This window comes from Physella acuta, unplaced genomic scaffold (genome assembly GCF_028476545.2).
Source record: "Physella acuta isolate Inbredline_101_S28 unplaced genomic scaffold, ASM2847654v3 ptg000197l, whole genome shotgun sequence".
NCBI classification, from domain to species: Eukaryota; Metazoa; Mollusca; class Gastropoda; family Physidae; genus Physella; species Physella acuta.
The window spans coordinates 1,074,348-1,090,797 of NW_026731716.1; the positions used below are offsets into that span (position 1 = coordinate 1,074,348).

The 16,450-nt window shown below is 36.8% G+C and overlaps 1 protein-coding gene across 2 annotated transcripts in view; it reads right to left on the reverse strand.

The window, feature by feature from the left end:
- Positions 1-14,472, reverse strand: part of LOC131936983 (uncharacterized) — a 17,857-nt gene extending 3,385 nt beyond the window's left edge. The window contains exons 1-2 of one of the 2 annotated variants that reach the window (XM_059294149.1): positions 14,321-14,472; positions 12,258-14,072 (exon numbers count right to left, since the gene is read on the reverse strand). In XM_059294149.1, coding sequence (XP_059150132.1) covers positions 13,060-14,072; positions 14,321-14,375 — 1,068 coding nt within the window. In that variant the 5' untranslated portion in view covers positions 14,376-14,472 and the 3' untranslated portion in view covers positions 12,258-13,059. Of the gene's footprint in view, positions 1-12,257; positions 14,073-14,320 lie in introns of those variants that run through there. The other variant, XM_059294150.1, reaches the window with a different exon arrangement.
- Between the last annotated feature and the right edge of the window lie 1,978 nt (positions 14,473-16,450).

Sequence of the window (16,450 nt, forward strand, 5' to 3'; positions counted from 1 at the left end):
AATATAGGCCTCTTTATTAGCCTTATCGACGTTTCTACTTGTTTGCAGTCAGTAAGTCAATCCGCTGGTACTTTTTGTTGATAAGGGATATATTTCTCCCAAAGACTGAATGCGTATACTCAAGACAGTGTAGCGCCGCCTCTGTACTTAATGAAAATGCAGAAATGATTGCGTCAGAAAAAAGTAGTCCGAAATGTCATGCGTAAAGTGTGAGTGATCTTCCCTAAACTTTCTTAAAAACTCTTATGTAACAGTATGGGGGTGGCACTTGCAGTGCAATAGGGCTTTCCTTATATAGGCTGGAACCGCTCGCTGTTTTTTTTTTTTAAATTATTTTAAGGAAACACAAGAAGAACAAATTTCTTACAACAATATTACGTACCTCTACCGCTAGTATAGAAAACACAATACCCGAATTCGTTTTGGATGGTCACAGACTGATGACTTACGAAACTAAAAGATTACCAGACAACAAACTCTCCGTGGACTCGAATATAATGTCTAGTGTAAAACCCCACACGAAGACCTTCTGCAACTAATAATATTTTAAATCAATCTACAACCTTCTAATATGTATACTAGTCTAAATAATAAATAGATATGTAAAATCAAGAGAAATATACAAATAATGAAAGGCCCAACTTACGAGTTTAAGAATAACACACTGAAACTACTAACACTGGATAAGGCACCTAAGTAATCAGCACAACCTACACGTTATTAAAATGAGACACAGAAAAACACTGAATACACTGGTACCTACTTAGAAATAATTGCTGCTTAAACTAGAAAATGCAACATGGCGTCGTACGTGGCTCTTTCTCACCGTAACTGTCTAGTGGGCTTCTGTGCGAGGAAAATTCCTGCCTTATATAAGACTCCAAAATTATGGGATGTCGACCTAAATGTGAAGGACCATTGGGAGGAAGTAGCCAAAGCACGAGCCATACGAACTCAGTGGTGAATTTTATCACATGAGCGTGATGGAAAATGTCTTTAGTTTGAATAACAGACCACTCAAGGCCAATTAAATAATCATAAAATCAAACAATTAAAAAAAGAAAACCTAAGTAGGTCACAACAAGGTTGATGAGAATATGATATGTATCGAAGTCGAAGGTGTAAGATAAATCAGAAAAGAGGCAAAATACCAATTATACTTTTTTTGCTTCAATATACACACTTTAAAAATTAATTAAATATAACAAGACTACCTAGTTTCCAGTTGGATACGGAGTGTTGGCTGCATTGCAAAACACAAACTAATGTAACATTACGCACATCGGGACCCTCTATATATCTTTATTGAAGCCCTGTTTTTAGACCAGAAGACCAACCCAATCCCTAAGGCCATCTATTTATGATCTCCATATAAATATAAAAAATAACAAAATAAAAAATTAAATAACTTACTAAATAAATTACTAACTAATTATATAACTAACTATATATATATATTATATGTGTGTGTGTGTGTGTGTGAAATTTCGTCCACTAAATGAAAAGATATCACGTTACCAGTATTTTAGAAAAACTAGAATATAGTAACACTTCCAGTTTTCGTAGGTCACTCGCAAATTGAAAGTAATCCAGGTAAAGGATCTTGTATATCACATTTAATCTACATAACGGGAAAGTATTCAAGGAAATAGAGAAACCTGTACATACACAGTTATACTTAAATGTAAAACTTAGTTTTACCAATTTTAGCGGTACTCAAGTTATCGGCTTTTAAGAAATCGGAGGAAGAGTAAGTACCACTTCAGGTTACCGGAAATCACTAAAAAGTTGTAACATGAAAGCTACAAGTTTGATAAAACATTTTAAATGTAACATTTCGTCAACATAGCTGAAAAACTAGAATAAACAGTACAATCTACATCATTTGTCGCGGATGGGGTTCTTCAAGGGTAAGAAGAAGGTGTCAGTTAGGATGAAGAAGCATTACATAGGTGGGGTGGTTATAATGGGAAATGATTACTGTTGCGCCGTGCAGCCGAGAGAAAATTTTACAACTGTAATCTAGGTCGCCTAGTGTTTTATTAAACTTTTTACTTTTGAATATATTATCCGTGTAATATAATGATTGGTTGCATCTGCGAACAAGATTCTAAAATTGTAAAATGTAAAATCGAATACAATGTTTCACTCGTTATTTAATATCTAAATCTCGATGTTAACACGTCTTTTACAAAGGCCGCAAACTAAAACATTCTATTTAAAATTTATATTTGACACTTAAAGTTTCACTCTTTTTTGATAATTGTAATATATTGAGAATTGTAAAGTCAAGGGAACTCACTCTTCTTGTATTAGTATTATATTTATAATGTTGTTTTTGAGTGATGCCCTTGTATTATTGTCTAGTACTTCCTGTTCCTGTTTCCATCATGGTGGCTGAGGCCCAATAAAGTTCTATATACAAACAGCATGGTTTCTATTGTCAGTGTTTCAATCTACCTCAATTGGCGACGAGGATAAATCAATCCACTAGAAAGAGCACCTGCTTACTTAAAAAGAAGTTGGCTAGAGCATATTGGCTAAGTATTTCTAGGATAATGGCGCTGTATGGCCAAATAAAAGAATTTGATTCGAATGATGAAACCATTCATGATTATCTAGATAGGTTAAGCTTTTACCTTGAAGCTAACGACGTGACGATAGAAGCCAAAAAGAGAGCTGTTTTGTTAACAGTCATAGGGCCTTAACAATTTAGGCTATTAAAGGACTTATGCGCACCAGCTAGTCTAATTACCAAGAGCTTTAATGAGCTGAGCAAACTGCTAACAGACCACCATGCGCCCGCACCATCAAAGTTCCTGTGTAGAGCCAGATTTGACGGTAGGACTCGTCAACCAAACGAATCAATATCAGAATATGTTGCTGCTTTACGTCATTTAAGTAGATTCTGTGAATTTGGAGACACGCTGTCTGACAGACTATGTGAAAAGTTTGTTACAGGTGTAAATAGCCCTGATGTTCAAAGAAAGTTGCTTCTCGAGTCAGATCTCACATTGGAAAAAGCAATACAACTAGCAACTTCATTCAAGCAGTCATCTGAAGCGGCGAGATCTCTAACGCCCTCAGGGATCCATGCAGTAAACAGCAGGTTAGTCAACAAACACCAACCCCATCAGAGCATTTCAACTTATGCTAAACAGCCTGCATGTTCAAATCCTAGATCTAAATCTAGTAATAATTATCAAAAATGTCATCGATGCAACGGTCCCCATGCATCTCATCGATGCAAGTTCAAGACAGCAACTTGTTATACGTGCAGTAAGCAAGGTCACATTGCCAAGGCCTGCTTTGCAAAGTCTTCGTCTGTTGCTAAATCTAGCCAGTCAAGACAGTACCGCAACCAAAGGCAGCACTATGTTGACTCTCACCAAGACTACCTAACCCAACTAATGAACCACTCTACCAGTGAAAATGCTCAAACTGATTCGCAGCCGGAGTTCAACCTGTTCTCTGTGAAATCAACAAGTCATGCTCCCATCAATGTACTAGTTTATATCAACGGTAAGAGCATCATCTTCCAACTTGACACTGGAGCATCTCTAACCGTCATCACAAAGAAGGACTTTGACACTGTCACAGGAGGATCAGTGCCTCTACAACCATGTCACAAGTGCCTAACAACATACACAGGTGACAACGTTCCGGTAATAGGAGAGTGTATGGTTCATGTAAATTATAATGGTCAAAGTGTTAAACTTCCTCTTCTTGTGGTTGAAGGAAATGGACCACCATTACTAGGTAGGAACTGGTTAGTTAAACTGGGAGAGTATATTTTCAGTGAACAAAGCAAGAGAATCTAGTTTTACTTCAATAGATAAAGTAGTATCTGAAAATGAAGGTGTTTTTGGTAGTTCAGGATTACTAAATGATAGGACAGTGAAGATAAGCATTAAAGACACAAATCCAAGATACTGCAAAGCTAGAGTTCCACCTTATGCAATGAGGGATAAAATTGAAAATGAGCTAAGTAGATTGGAATCTAATGGCATCATAAAGAAGGTAGACTATTCCGATTGGGCAACGCCCATTGTGCCAGTGTTAAAGAAGGATGGTTCTGTAAGAATTTGTGGAGACTATAAAGCTACACTGAATAAGCAAATAGAGCTAAATAAGAACCCTATTCCTAACATTGAGGAAATTTCTTTGAATTTGGCAGGAGGAGACAAATTCACTGAATTAGACTTTAGTCATGCTTACACTCAACTAGAACTGCATCCAGATTCAAAAGTCTATACGACAATAAACACACATAAAGGACTCTACCAATATGAAAGACTATGTTTTGGTATATCATCCAGCCCTGGAATTTTCCAAGCTGTCATGGACAGTATTTTTAAGGATATTCCAAATGTTGTGTTTACTTTGACAATGTGTACATAACTGGTAAGAATGACACTGAACATCTTAAAACACTTGATAAAGTCTTGAAAATAGTTGGTGAAAAAGGTTTAAAGATAAACAAAGATAAATGTCAATTCATGCTGACAGAAATTAGTTTTCTTGGTTACATTTTGAGCAAGCAAGGTCTCAGACCTCAACCAGAGAAAACAAAAGCCATTAAAGAAGCACCCAAGCCTGAAAATACCCAACAACTAAGAGCTTTTTTGGGCTTAATAAATTACTATGCGAAGTTCATAGGGAATCTGTCTGGTAAACTATCACCACTGTATAAGCTGCTGCAGAAAAATGCAACTTGGCACTGGGGTAAACAACAAGATGCTGCTTTTAATACAGCAAAAGAAGCTTTGTCTTCTGACACCTTACTAACTCACTATGACCCAGGGAAAAGACTTATCTTGACATGTGATGCTTCACCAGATGGTGTAGGAGCAGTCTTATCCCACATAGATGAAAAGGGTGACAGACCCATTGCTTTTGCCAGTAGATCTTTGAACCAAGCTGAGAAAAATTATTCTCAGTTAGATAGGGAAGGCTTAGGCATCATTTTTGGTGTTAAGAAATTTCATAAGTTTCTGTTTGGTAGGGAGTTCACCATCTTTACAGATCATAAACCATTGCTAGGTTATTTGGGGAAAACAAACCCCTACCTGAGCATGCCTCACCAAGGATTCAAAGATGGGCTATCACACTAACTGCATACAATTATGAATTGAAATACAAACCTGGATCTGAGAATAGTGCAGATAGTTTTAGTCGTTTACCTTAAAAAAACCAAAGCCTTAGTTATGTACCAGAAGATGTAATTGTTCTTTTCACTATCATGGATAACTCCAATATAAATGTGAATGATGTTAAGAGAGAAACACAAAAAGATGAGTGCAAGATAAAGGTTTATGAGTACTGTAAGAATGGTTGGCCTGAAGAGTCAGTGAATGATGATTTAAGGCCATATAAAATAAGAAAAATGGAATTGAGTATAAAAGATGGAGAAGATGCAGTCCATTATCAGTCAGAGTTACCTAAACAAAGTATTTGTAACTTAATAAATGATTATGGTGATATGGCAATTTCAAATGCTTCAAAAGAGAATACATTAAATAAGAAGGAATGTGATCATCAAACAACTTTGCTAACATCATTGGCACTTACAGAAACTAAAAGGGTAACATCAAAAGAAAAAAAGATTTTTGCCATTTAATACACCCACTTCAAATACTGGATCACAGTTGCAAATTGATATGGTCCAGGATAGTACTTTTAAACAGTATTTTTGGTTACCAAAAAGCACTATCAGATTACCTGAGAAAATTGATCAATCAAAGAAATCTATGTCAGTTAAGGATCTGAATAATAGCATAATACTTTCAGACGCCAATTCAAAAATAGTTCCATTAAATCATGACAAAACATCCATTGAAAGAGAATTTGGATTTAATGAGAATGTGTATCTGAGAAATTATGGGAGAAGGGAAAAATGGATGCCAGGTCAAATTGTTCAATGTACAGGACCTGTGTCTTATAAAGTAAAAACAAATGATGGACTTATTGTCCGTAGACACGCAGACCAGTTAAAAATAACTTGTGCAGATAATAAGTGTGAATCTGTCAATCCCACCAAATCTGAACAGTTCACAACAAATCAGTTTGTTCCACAACCAAGTTCTGTTGATATGAGTGAACCAAGTAGTCTAGAGTCAGAAAATGTAAATTCTGGAATTAATGAGTTAGATCCTAGACCTGAGATAGAGAATCCAGATGGTCAGAATCTTGAGTCACCAAATCAAAAGCCACTGAGAAGGTCAAGCAGGACAATCAAAGTCCCAAATAAGTTAGACCTATGATTTTAAAGGTCAAAAGGACTTTGACATCATTGTTTTGTATTTTAATTATGTTGTAAGATATTGTGCATTGTTTGTAAGGATGTAATCTACCAAATGATTTAAATCATGTAATGTTCATGTTGCAATATAATTGGTGATTTTGGAATACTATCATTTGTTCTATTGAGAGATGTGTTGTGTTTACTAAGGGTAAAGGGATGTAATATATTGAGAATTGTGAAGTCAAGGGAACTCACTCTTCTTGTATTAGTATTATATTTATAATGTTGTTTTTGAGTGATGCCCTTATATTATTGTCTAGTACTTCCTGTTCCTGTTTCCATCATGGTGGCTGAGGCCCAATAAAGTTCTATATACAAACACTATGGTTTCTATTGTCAGTGTTTCAATCTACCTCAATAATCAATATTAATTGTACAAACACCAGAAGATTCTGAAAACAGTTTTATTTGTGTCATTGTAAAATATTAATTATATGCTTTCTTAATTTGAATGATCATCGAACGAGGCAGCCTATCTGCTTTAGACGGTGAACTCACACAACGCATGGACTTTTTGTCTAGCCCCGAGATCGAGGTAGCACTTGTAGACCGTCATCTCCCAGTCGTAGAAGGATTCCAGGTAGACACAGTTGAAGTCGGTGCTGTTAGTAGGCTCACCTGTAGCCCACCTAAAGAAATGAGCCGGGGTGTTGGTGTGTCTGAACTTGTACACACCCTCCTGGATCTCATCGTACGCTCCTGTGTACACGTAGTGCACGTCTCCAGTTGTAGTCAGGAAATTCTTGACGACGTTGTATTCGTAGGCGTCGTTGATTTCAACCAGATAACCGCCGAATAGCTTACACAAATTCTCAGCCCATGCGATGTTACTGTAGTAGTATTTAGAAACGGAGTACGAGTAGTTGCCGCTGTCGTAGTTTTTACTAAACAACCAGTTGGGTCTTTCATTTCCTGCACGTCTGTAGGGCCTGAATCTGCTGCCGATTCGCTTCACAGCATACTGACACGTTGGTGACGTCACGAGAAACATGTGCCAGTGACACGTTCAACTGTGCCAGTTTGTCATTGGCCAGTGCCAGGTCTAGATCCAGCTGCCGGATCTTGTCCAGGAGCTGGTCGCTGCCCGGTCGTCTGGTCGTGACGTCAGTTTCAGCAATCAGGTAGATGTTGTGTCCAACTAAATCTGGACCTTGAGCTGTACACATGTAGTGTCCAGCCTGCTCATCTGTAGGGTGGGCACAGTGCAGGTCCAGAAAAGAGTGACCGTTGGCTTGAATAGAACCGCTGGCAGTTAGATCTTCTGACGTCAGCAGGTGCACCTGGTGACCTAGGAACGAGTTCAAGGACGCCAGCTCCGTATAGTTGCTGGAACCTTTGGGGGCACGCGACACGATGATAGACACAAGGGCTGACATGTTGTTCTGGCTGCTGTCACTGACGTCACATCTGACAGTCAGTGACGTCAGACCCAAATCAATGATCGCAGGGTTGGCAGTAAGGTTTATTATGGTACCTGTAACAGGCAGATTAACACAAAGCGCTGTAATGTCATAATATTATATATCTGTATTATGATATTTGATAATAAAGGTATGAGAAAAACGGTATTTGAGAGATTCAAATTTGATCTTAACAACTAATAAAATATAACTCAAAATACTTTCCTACAATAGGCATGAAAAGTCTATGTAATCATACTACATTTTTGAAAAAAATCTTTTAAAAATATGACAAGCGATAAAATTATAGTTACATTTGTAAAAATTAAAGCCCTTTGGGAGCTATAGATTTTAATAATTTATATATTTCTGTATCGAATATAAGCCGTTGAAAAGCCGTTTAGAAATATTTGGTCAATTCAAATATTTTCAAAAACTGCCCGCAACCTCTCCTTGACGTCAACCAGAATAGCCAGGGAGAGTAAAACAATGAATGTCAGAACAATTGTTTTCCATGATAAAAATACAGAATAGTTATCTATCATGTGTAGTATTGTATTTATATTAAATAATATAGCATCCCGATTCACCACAACACCCTGAATCTACTAATCCAAATTAAAAATTAAAAGTGTTTGATAAATTACTATTATATTACAAATAATTATTTCTTTGATTCTTTCTAGCCTCAATGAAACTGGAAGTAATCTGGTACTTATTACACAAATGTGATAAAATATTCACATCTGACAGTCAGTGACGTCAGACCCAGATCAGTGACCGCAGGGTTGGCAGTAAGGTTTATTATGGTACCTGTAACAGGTAGATTAACATAAAAAGATGTCATATCGTAACATTAGATACCTGTATGGTATTTGATCATAAAGAAAAAGTGAGCTTTGAGGGTTTGCATACTTGGTCTTTAGAACTAATAAAATTTAGCTCAAAACACGTTTTTCAACTATAGGCTACTATTCATCAACTCAACAAGCAAAACACAGTTAATAAAAATAATCCATTTATTTAAAATTCGCTTAATTAATGAAAGTTTTAATAAAATTTTGTTTTTATTATGAAATGAATAGAAACAGCGTTCCCCTCCCCCACCAAATAGTCGTTGGCAATTTATTGATGAAATGAGATCTTATGATATGCCCTTATGTGAAAGTACAAAATGTTATTGTAATCAAGTAAAACTCAATATTTTCTGAATGAAATGAAGGAAAGATTTTAACTGCTTGGCAATAAATCCCGTATTTTCTTGACAATGTAATCGTTGACTGTTGTTCGATAAAACGTGTATTGGTGGATGGGGCAGTGTTGAGGCCTGTATTATCTATCACACGCCATAAACTATTTCTTCTCAGTGGTATGTATTCTAATGCTAAACAGTTGATTTAGGAAATAGTTAAATCCGTCGTGTAGGAGCCAGCTTTACTTCGGTTATATAGTTTAGTAAAGCATCTTGTATACCACTCTGTGTTAGCGCTCCTGAGACGGTCGATTAACCCCTGTTGTTGTGTAAACAAGGGAAGCATGGGCGTGTTGACCCTTTTAATGCTATTTGCTGTATCGATATATGACTGAGTTGATTGAGGCGGGCAGAGGTTTTCAGACATTTTGCCCCTAGGAGAGATGGACACGGTACGTCCCCTGGAGAGATGTGCATGGTACGTCCCCCGGAGAGATGGACACGGTGCGTCCCCCGGAGGGAGAGATGGGCACGGTACGTACAACGGAGAGATGGACACGGTACGTACAACGGAGAGATGGACACGGTACGTCCCCCGGAGAGATGTAAGAACACTAGAGGTAATTGATGAGGGGTGGTGGGTACTTATTATTAAAATGTCAGTTTCAAATAAATTTCTTGACAATTTAAACATTTTTCAGATTGTTGTGTAAATGGGCCAGATATCCTCCACACCATTTTCATTATTCTTTCTGCGACTTGCCGTGTTGACATGTGTAGACGCCCACAGGTTTACCCCCGCCCCCCCCCCCTCCCCCACACCTGTTCCTTCACCCTACAGAGATTAAAACTGACACAAACGTGTGATATCAAGTCGTCGTGTCTGAATCAACCAAACAGGAAGTAAAACGGAAAGGCAAATCAATTAGGATGGTTCAGGGATGATATGAAGTAGAAAACATCTCATTTCTGAGTCATCGATCAACTTTAAACAACCCCTGTGCTTGTGACTGTATGCTGAAGGTCTAAGTCTCACTGATACGTACACTGACAATAATTGACTTCAGTAGACCGTGAGGTCACATCAACACAGTTGAAGCACACCACTGTTGTCACCAAAGTCTCACAGTACATGTTTAAGTGAGGCTTTAACATCAAAACATTTCAAACACACCACTGTTGTTACCACAGTACATGTTAAGTGAGGCTTTAACATCAGCACAGTTAACACACACCACTGTTGTTACCACAGTACATGTTAAGTGAGGCTTTCACATCCACAAAAACAAGTTACAAGCTACATTGGAAATACTTCCAACAGATTAAAGGTAAAGTGCTTAATCTGAATTTTACGTTAGCGAAAACTTGCGGCGGTAATCATTTCACTCCAGAAGTGCACTAGATGCAGCTATTTGTGGGTTAACCAAGCTTTGTTTACGTTTTGGTCGGCAGCTAGGTCAAGGCCTTTATTATACACACAGGCCACGTGAGTGGGTTATTTTTATCATACGGTTCTTCTACAATATACGAGAAAACAAATACGTGGGCGTTGCTAACAGGAACATACGATATACAAAATATAGGTTTGGTTAGTGGACAGAAGTTCATATGTTATTGCAGCGACGGTTGCTAATAGGCTTAGAACAATACACATAAGTTTCTATAGTGTAACATTCATATAAGTGTTTTAACCAACGTCATGCTTATCATTAGAGTAGATGCCAACCTTAACATATTTTGGGAGATAAGCACACATATACATTCTCTTATCTTCACACACACCATTCCCCGCGCCCTTACCAATTCCCTAAACATAACATCTCATTGTCTGAATTAATCTCAAACCAAACTAAAGTTTCACCCTCCCCCTCCCCCACCCCTTCAAACCCAAATTATAATACTACGCCCAAACGTCATCCTACTTAGACGTCATGTCCAATCCAAAAACCCACCCATCGATTTGTATTTGACCCGACACTGAATTTCAGGAGTTCGAACAAACGGCTTCTTAAATTAAACACCTATTTGTAAAGTTAAAACAATGCAGAACCAAATGAACGGGATGATTATGTCGCTATTTATCACTCAATGTCTAACGCTTTATTTGAAACAGTTGATCTTTAGCCTCTTACCGATACATCAGACAGCCTGACAGTTACTACATTATAGGTGAGATTCAATAACTAGTTACCTTTTGTTATCTTGTGTGTGGTGATTAGTACTTTGTCTGGTGTCTCAGTCTAGCCCAGCTGTCGCATCGAGATTGCACGCGTTTAGTAGGTTGTTTCAAGCACAGTATACATAATTATTGCAACAATGACACTTAGACTATCATATTTTAAAGTTTTATAAAACAAAATGCAGTTTTTTCGAAACGTAACTCCGAAAGAAATTTAGAGTTGCGTTTTAAAGCATATTAATTATTTAGTTATAACGTAAAGCAGAAATAATGCATATTCTCTACCCCTTACCACTGTACAGTTTTAAAACAGTAAAGAAACAGGACACGCCACAAAACGAAGCCATTTTATAATAAACCGGGAGTGATCTCCCCTAAACTTTCTCGAATATTTTTATATAAAATAACAGGGGATGGAACTCGGGCTATAGACATGATTTTTAATCCACTTTAAATACTTAAAGTTTTAAAAATAGAATAAAATCTCGTAGACAAAAGAATTGCACACCAAGTGAACGCTAAATAAAAAAGTGCATAATACTGCGCAATATTATTGGTACTTTAAAAAGTTACATTAGTTTTTTGAGAAATCGGAAGTAGCGTAAATTACTACTTCCGGTCAACGGAAATGACTCAAAATTTAACAGATGGTAGAGAATTAGATCTTTTACTTTCATGTGAAATTTAGTTTATCTATATGAAATAGTACTCAAGTTATAGGCTTTTGAAAATTTCAAAGTAGGAAAAGTACCACTTCCTGTTATCGGAAATCGCTCAAAAGTAGATACGGATCTACGATTTTGATAAAAATACTTATATATGAAATTTCATCAACCTCGCTGTAACGGTACTCAAGTTATCGTGTTTGCACACACACAGACAGACAGACACACAGACAGACACACAGACATACGGACAAGATTGCAAAATTATGTTTTTCCGTATCAGTGAGATGTAAAACGTCGAGATTTGTAAAAATCTCGATTTTTTTTTTGCACGATTACAAGACTTTCTCTATACTTCGTATATACGAGAAAGTAAAATGCATAAAAATAACGCGTGAACCTTTTTACTTGATTGTTAACCTCTGTAATGTTTGAGTATCAAAATAAAGCGAGAGTGATCTCCCCTAAATTTTCTCGAATATATTTATATAACACTACGGGGGATTGCAACTGACATAATTTTAAATACATTTTTAATTATTTAAACTTTTAAAAATAGAATAGAATCTCGTAGAAAAAGAATTCCGCACTAAGTGAACAGCAAACAATTTGTGTATAATAGTGCGTAATATTAGTACTTTATAAATTCATATACGTTTTTTTGAAAAATCGGAAAAGTACTACTTCCTCTCAACGGAAATGCTCAAACTTTGACAGAAGGCAGAGTTTAGATCTTTTACTTTCGTCTATTTATCTGAAACAGTACACAAGGTATAGGCTTTTGAAAACCACCAAATATAATAGGTTCCACTTCCGGTTACCGGTAATTGCTGAGAAGGAAACACAGAACTACAAATTTGATATAATACTTGTATATGAAATTTAAATCAACCTAGCTGTAATGGTACTCAAGTTATCGTGTTCACATCCACACATACTCACAAACGCACACACACACATACTGACACAATTGTAAAACAGTGGTTTTTTTCGTACGATTGCAATACTTCCTCTATTATTCGTATCCGAGAAAGTAAACAATTACTAAAAGTTTATATAGTTTAAACATGTTATTTATATATCTAGTATAAAGTAACAATAAAGTACGTTAAAGTAAAACATACGTTTTGTAAGCTAAAATCAAACATACTCTCTTGTAGCTTTCTTTTTTTTTTAATAATTGATTCTAGAATAAGTAAACGATATGTAGGACTAACGCACAGTTAGCTGTAACGCTAAACGGATCTGCTACAAAGACAAGATGAGATGTTAGTCCTGACTGGTTACACTGCTGACTGCTGACCTTTTCTATCGTTATTCTAATTTGAGGAGTCGGGGAATTCACAAATAGCTTGAATACTAGCTGCGCCATTAGTAGTACTGCAGCCTGTAATGTACATAGTGTAATTATTTGTAGGATTTAGAAAAACACAGTTCTCCCCAGTATGATCCTGCGGCTGACCTGTAGACCAATTAAAAAACTGTGGTCGTTTCTGGCTGTGCCTAAATTTAAATGTTCCTGTTGGACTTTCTTTGTAAATCCCTGTGTAGATTTGTTTTAATACATATTTCGTGTTGTTTAATAGGCCCTGCACCACGCCATATTCCCTGGCGTCGTCTATTTCAACCAGGTAACCACCGTACATCTGACATAAAATCTCACCAAAGTCCACGTTCTGGTAGCCGTTTCTAGATACAGAATATGTTGTATTTCTGTCGCGGACACTTTGACTAAATAGCCAGTTCTTCCTGTAACTTTCCATTGCAATATTATAGCGCTCTATTGTTTGAACATTTGCCTGTGTTCTCTCGCTGATCGACTCCAAATCAGACATGTTTTTAAAGAAGACGGTCATCAGACTGTTTAGATCTCTGATGTCATTTTTAGCCAAGTTCAAGTCTACATCCAGTTGTTGTATCTTTTCCAACAGCTGGTCACTATCTGGTCGTCTGGTTGTCACCTGAAGGTAGTCATTTAAGTTAACATTATGTCCAACAATATCCAGACCCTGACATGCGCACACGTAGTGTCCAGCCTGCTCCTCTGTGGGATACTCCCAGTGTAGTTCTAGAAAAGAGTTACCTGTAGCTTGAATGGAGCCGTTGGCTGTAAGACGTTCAGATGCCAGGACATTGACTCGTTCACCTGTAAAGGTGATCACTGAGGCCAGGTCTGTGTAGGGGCTGGAACTGTTGGCAGAGCGCGATAAGATGATGGACAAAACTGTTGACATGTTCTGCTGGTTGCTCTGGTTGACGTCACACCTAACTGTGAGTGACGTCAGACCAAGATCGATCACCACAGGGTTAGCAGACAGGTGAACTACACCTGCTGAAAAAGGTATCGATGATTCGTATAAGCAATATTTTATAATAATTTATCTACTCATATATTTAGATTATGTTTTTATTAATAATAATCGTCACATATTTTGGATATAACAATTGATAAGCTTCCTGCTAAACTTGAAATGACTTAAAATACAAACAAAAAGAAGACGTTAAATATTATAGTTGGCTTTCAGTGCAATGGAAAAAAATCAAACTGAACTAAACGTGTTATTTAAATAACAGAAATACCTGTCAGTTGTGCTTGTAAGACAAAGAACAGACCCAGTAAAACAATGGATGCCATGTTGCAAACAGCCAGGTAAAAGCTCGTTCCTATTCAGTCGGACAGCAGTGACGATCTAACAGTATCAGTTAATGATAACAAGGTAATGTTACGATTCCAAGTACTGAATAGATAATTTAAGTTGCGATTACCAAATGTGTAAGCACACACAGTAGCGTATCTAGGACGGGTGTCAGATGTCACCGCCCCTACCTCCCACGAAAGAAAACAAATATATAAAATACAAACGATGTTTAACTATTGTCGGTTATACAGCTGGATGTAGCATTGTTTTCTCTATCGTTAGCATGTTTAGATTATGGTGTTACCTCCACCCCCATCCTAGTCGGGGTTTGTCAACTTTGCTCTTAAATGTCCATTTTAATGTTATTAACCCATATTATCCCAAGGTCTCAAATTTTTATAATTTTTTTATATGGTTTAGCTTTTGGGCACTGAATGAAGGAATGACTATGGATTTTTTTTTTAAATCCATACTTTTTTAAATATCGATTTTTTAAAAAACGTCCCATAAATGGGACGCTAGCAACGAACGGCCCCATGTACATTTATTGAAAAAAGAAATCATTTATCACGAAATATGGCTAATCCCGCAAAAATAAAGCTGTATACTGATGTTGTATTGTTAGAACAATGATTACATTGTTTAGGACAGCTAAAAATACTGATAATCATCAATTGGGTTAGCCATACCATGGTCGAAAATGCAGAAATTATGTTCAAAAGTCTAGTTTTCTTTCAATCTAGCATCCATCAAAGTGAACAACACTTGGAAATAAGTAAAGCTGTGACGAGTACATCTAATTATACACACATGATCACAAATATTGTTATTATTCATCGAAACTGTAATATAATTAAATATAAATAATTGATTTTATGGGGGGCGTACTTGAAATTTTCAGGGGTGGGGACTTAAATTTCAGGGGAAGGGTGGACATCGGTAAAAGTATGCTTTGTATATAAATTCCATTTTGTTCTGGGGGCAGAGCCCCCTCCCCTCCTCCGAAATGATGCCTGAAAGAAACTCTGCCCTCAGTGAATTTGCAAAAGATGATCCGGTCCAGTCCCAGATGTCATCCAGCCATCTTCTCTTTTAATACCATCGCCATTCCCCCCCCCCCCCCCTCACAGGCGTACATTAGGACATCAGACATCTTATTTCTAGGGCACGGATCCGTCTCTGGGGGCATGTATCGAGTGTTCATGGTACTCATCCACGTATGCACCTCACTATGCGAACGGCTCCCAATCTAACACCAGGAATCTCCTTTAAAAGTTAACAAAGTTAAACTGGTATCGGGAACGTTTGCAGGGTAATATTATTGGGGCATGACAACTGTACACAGCTAATTCACATTTCTGCTATATGTAGCTTAAGCTCTCTTATATGAAGAGAGTTAACCAACCCCCATGACTGAATCATTTCACCTAAATCGTGGCCATTGTTATTATTCTGGTTTGTTATAATTTTAATATCAAGCGCTAGTAAATTTACAGCAATACTAAATTAGTTTGTATTCAATGGTATTAAATACTTCAGTAAGTGTAATTCTGAAAACTTAAAAATAAAATGTAAGTTTTTCAATATTTGCAATTTTTTAATACAATAATATATAAGAAAATATAGGTCAAGGTCATAATTAAATATCTATAAATACTACGTAACACCCCAAAGTCAACAGTTAACAAAGTCAACAACTGTTTCACCATAAATAACCATTTAACATAAACATTTGCCTCTGTGTTTCTCGCTAGTGTCCAATAAATGTGACGTTTGTGTAACAATCTACATGGGGCCATTCGTTGCTAGCGTCCCACTTATGGGACGCTTGTTGTACACTTGATATAACGAAGTAGTAAAAAAAAATTGTTATTCTTAAATTTTTATCAGATAGAAATATGGTACTGCTACAAGTTTCAAATGTATTTTGCACTTAAAATGTTAATATTTTAGAAGATATGCATTTTCCTGTGCGCATGTTTTATTTTTTCCGCCATTTTGACAAGTCCTGCAAATCCGGCACTATAACATTTTTCTAAATTATTTTTTTTCACAAAACACACACAAATTC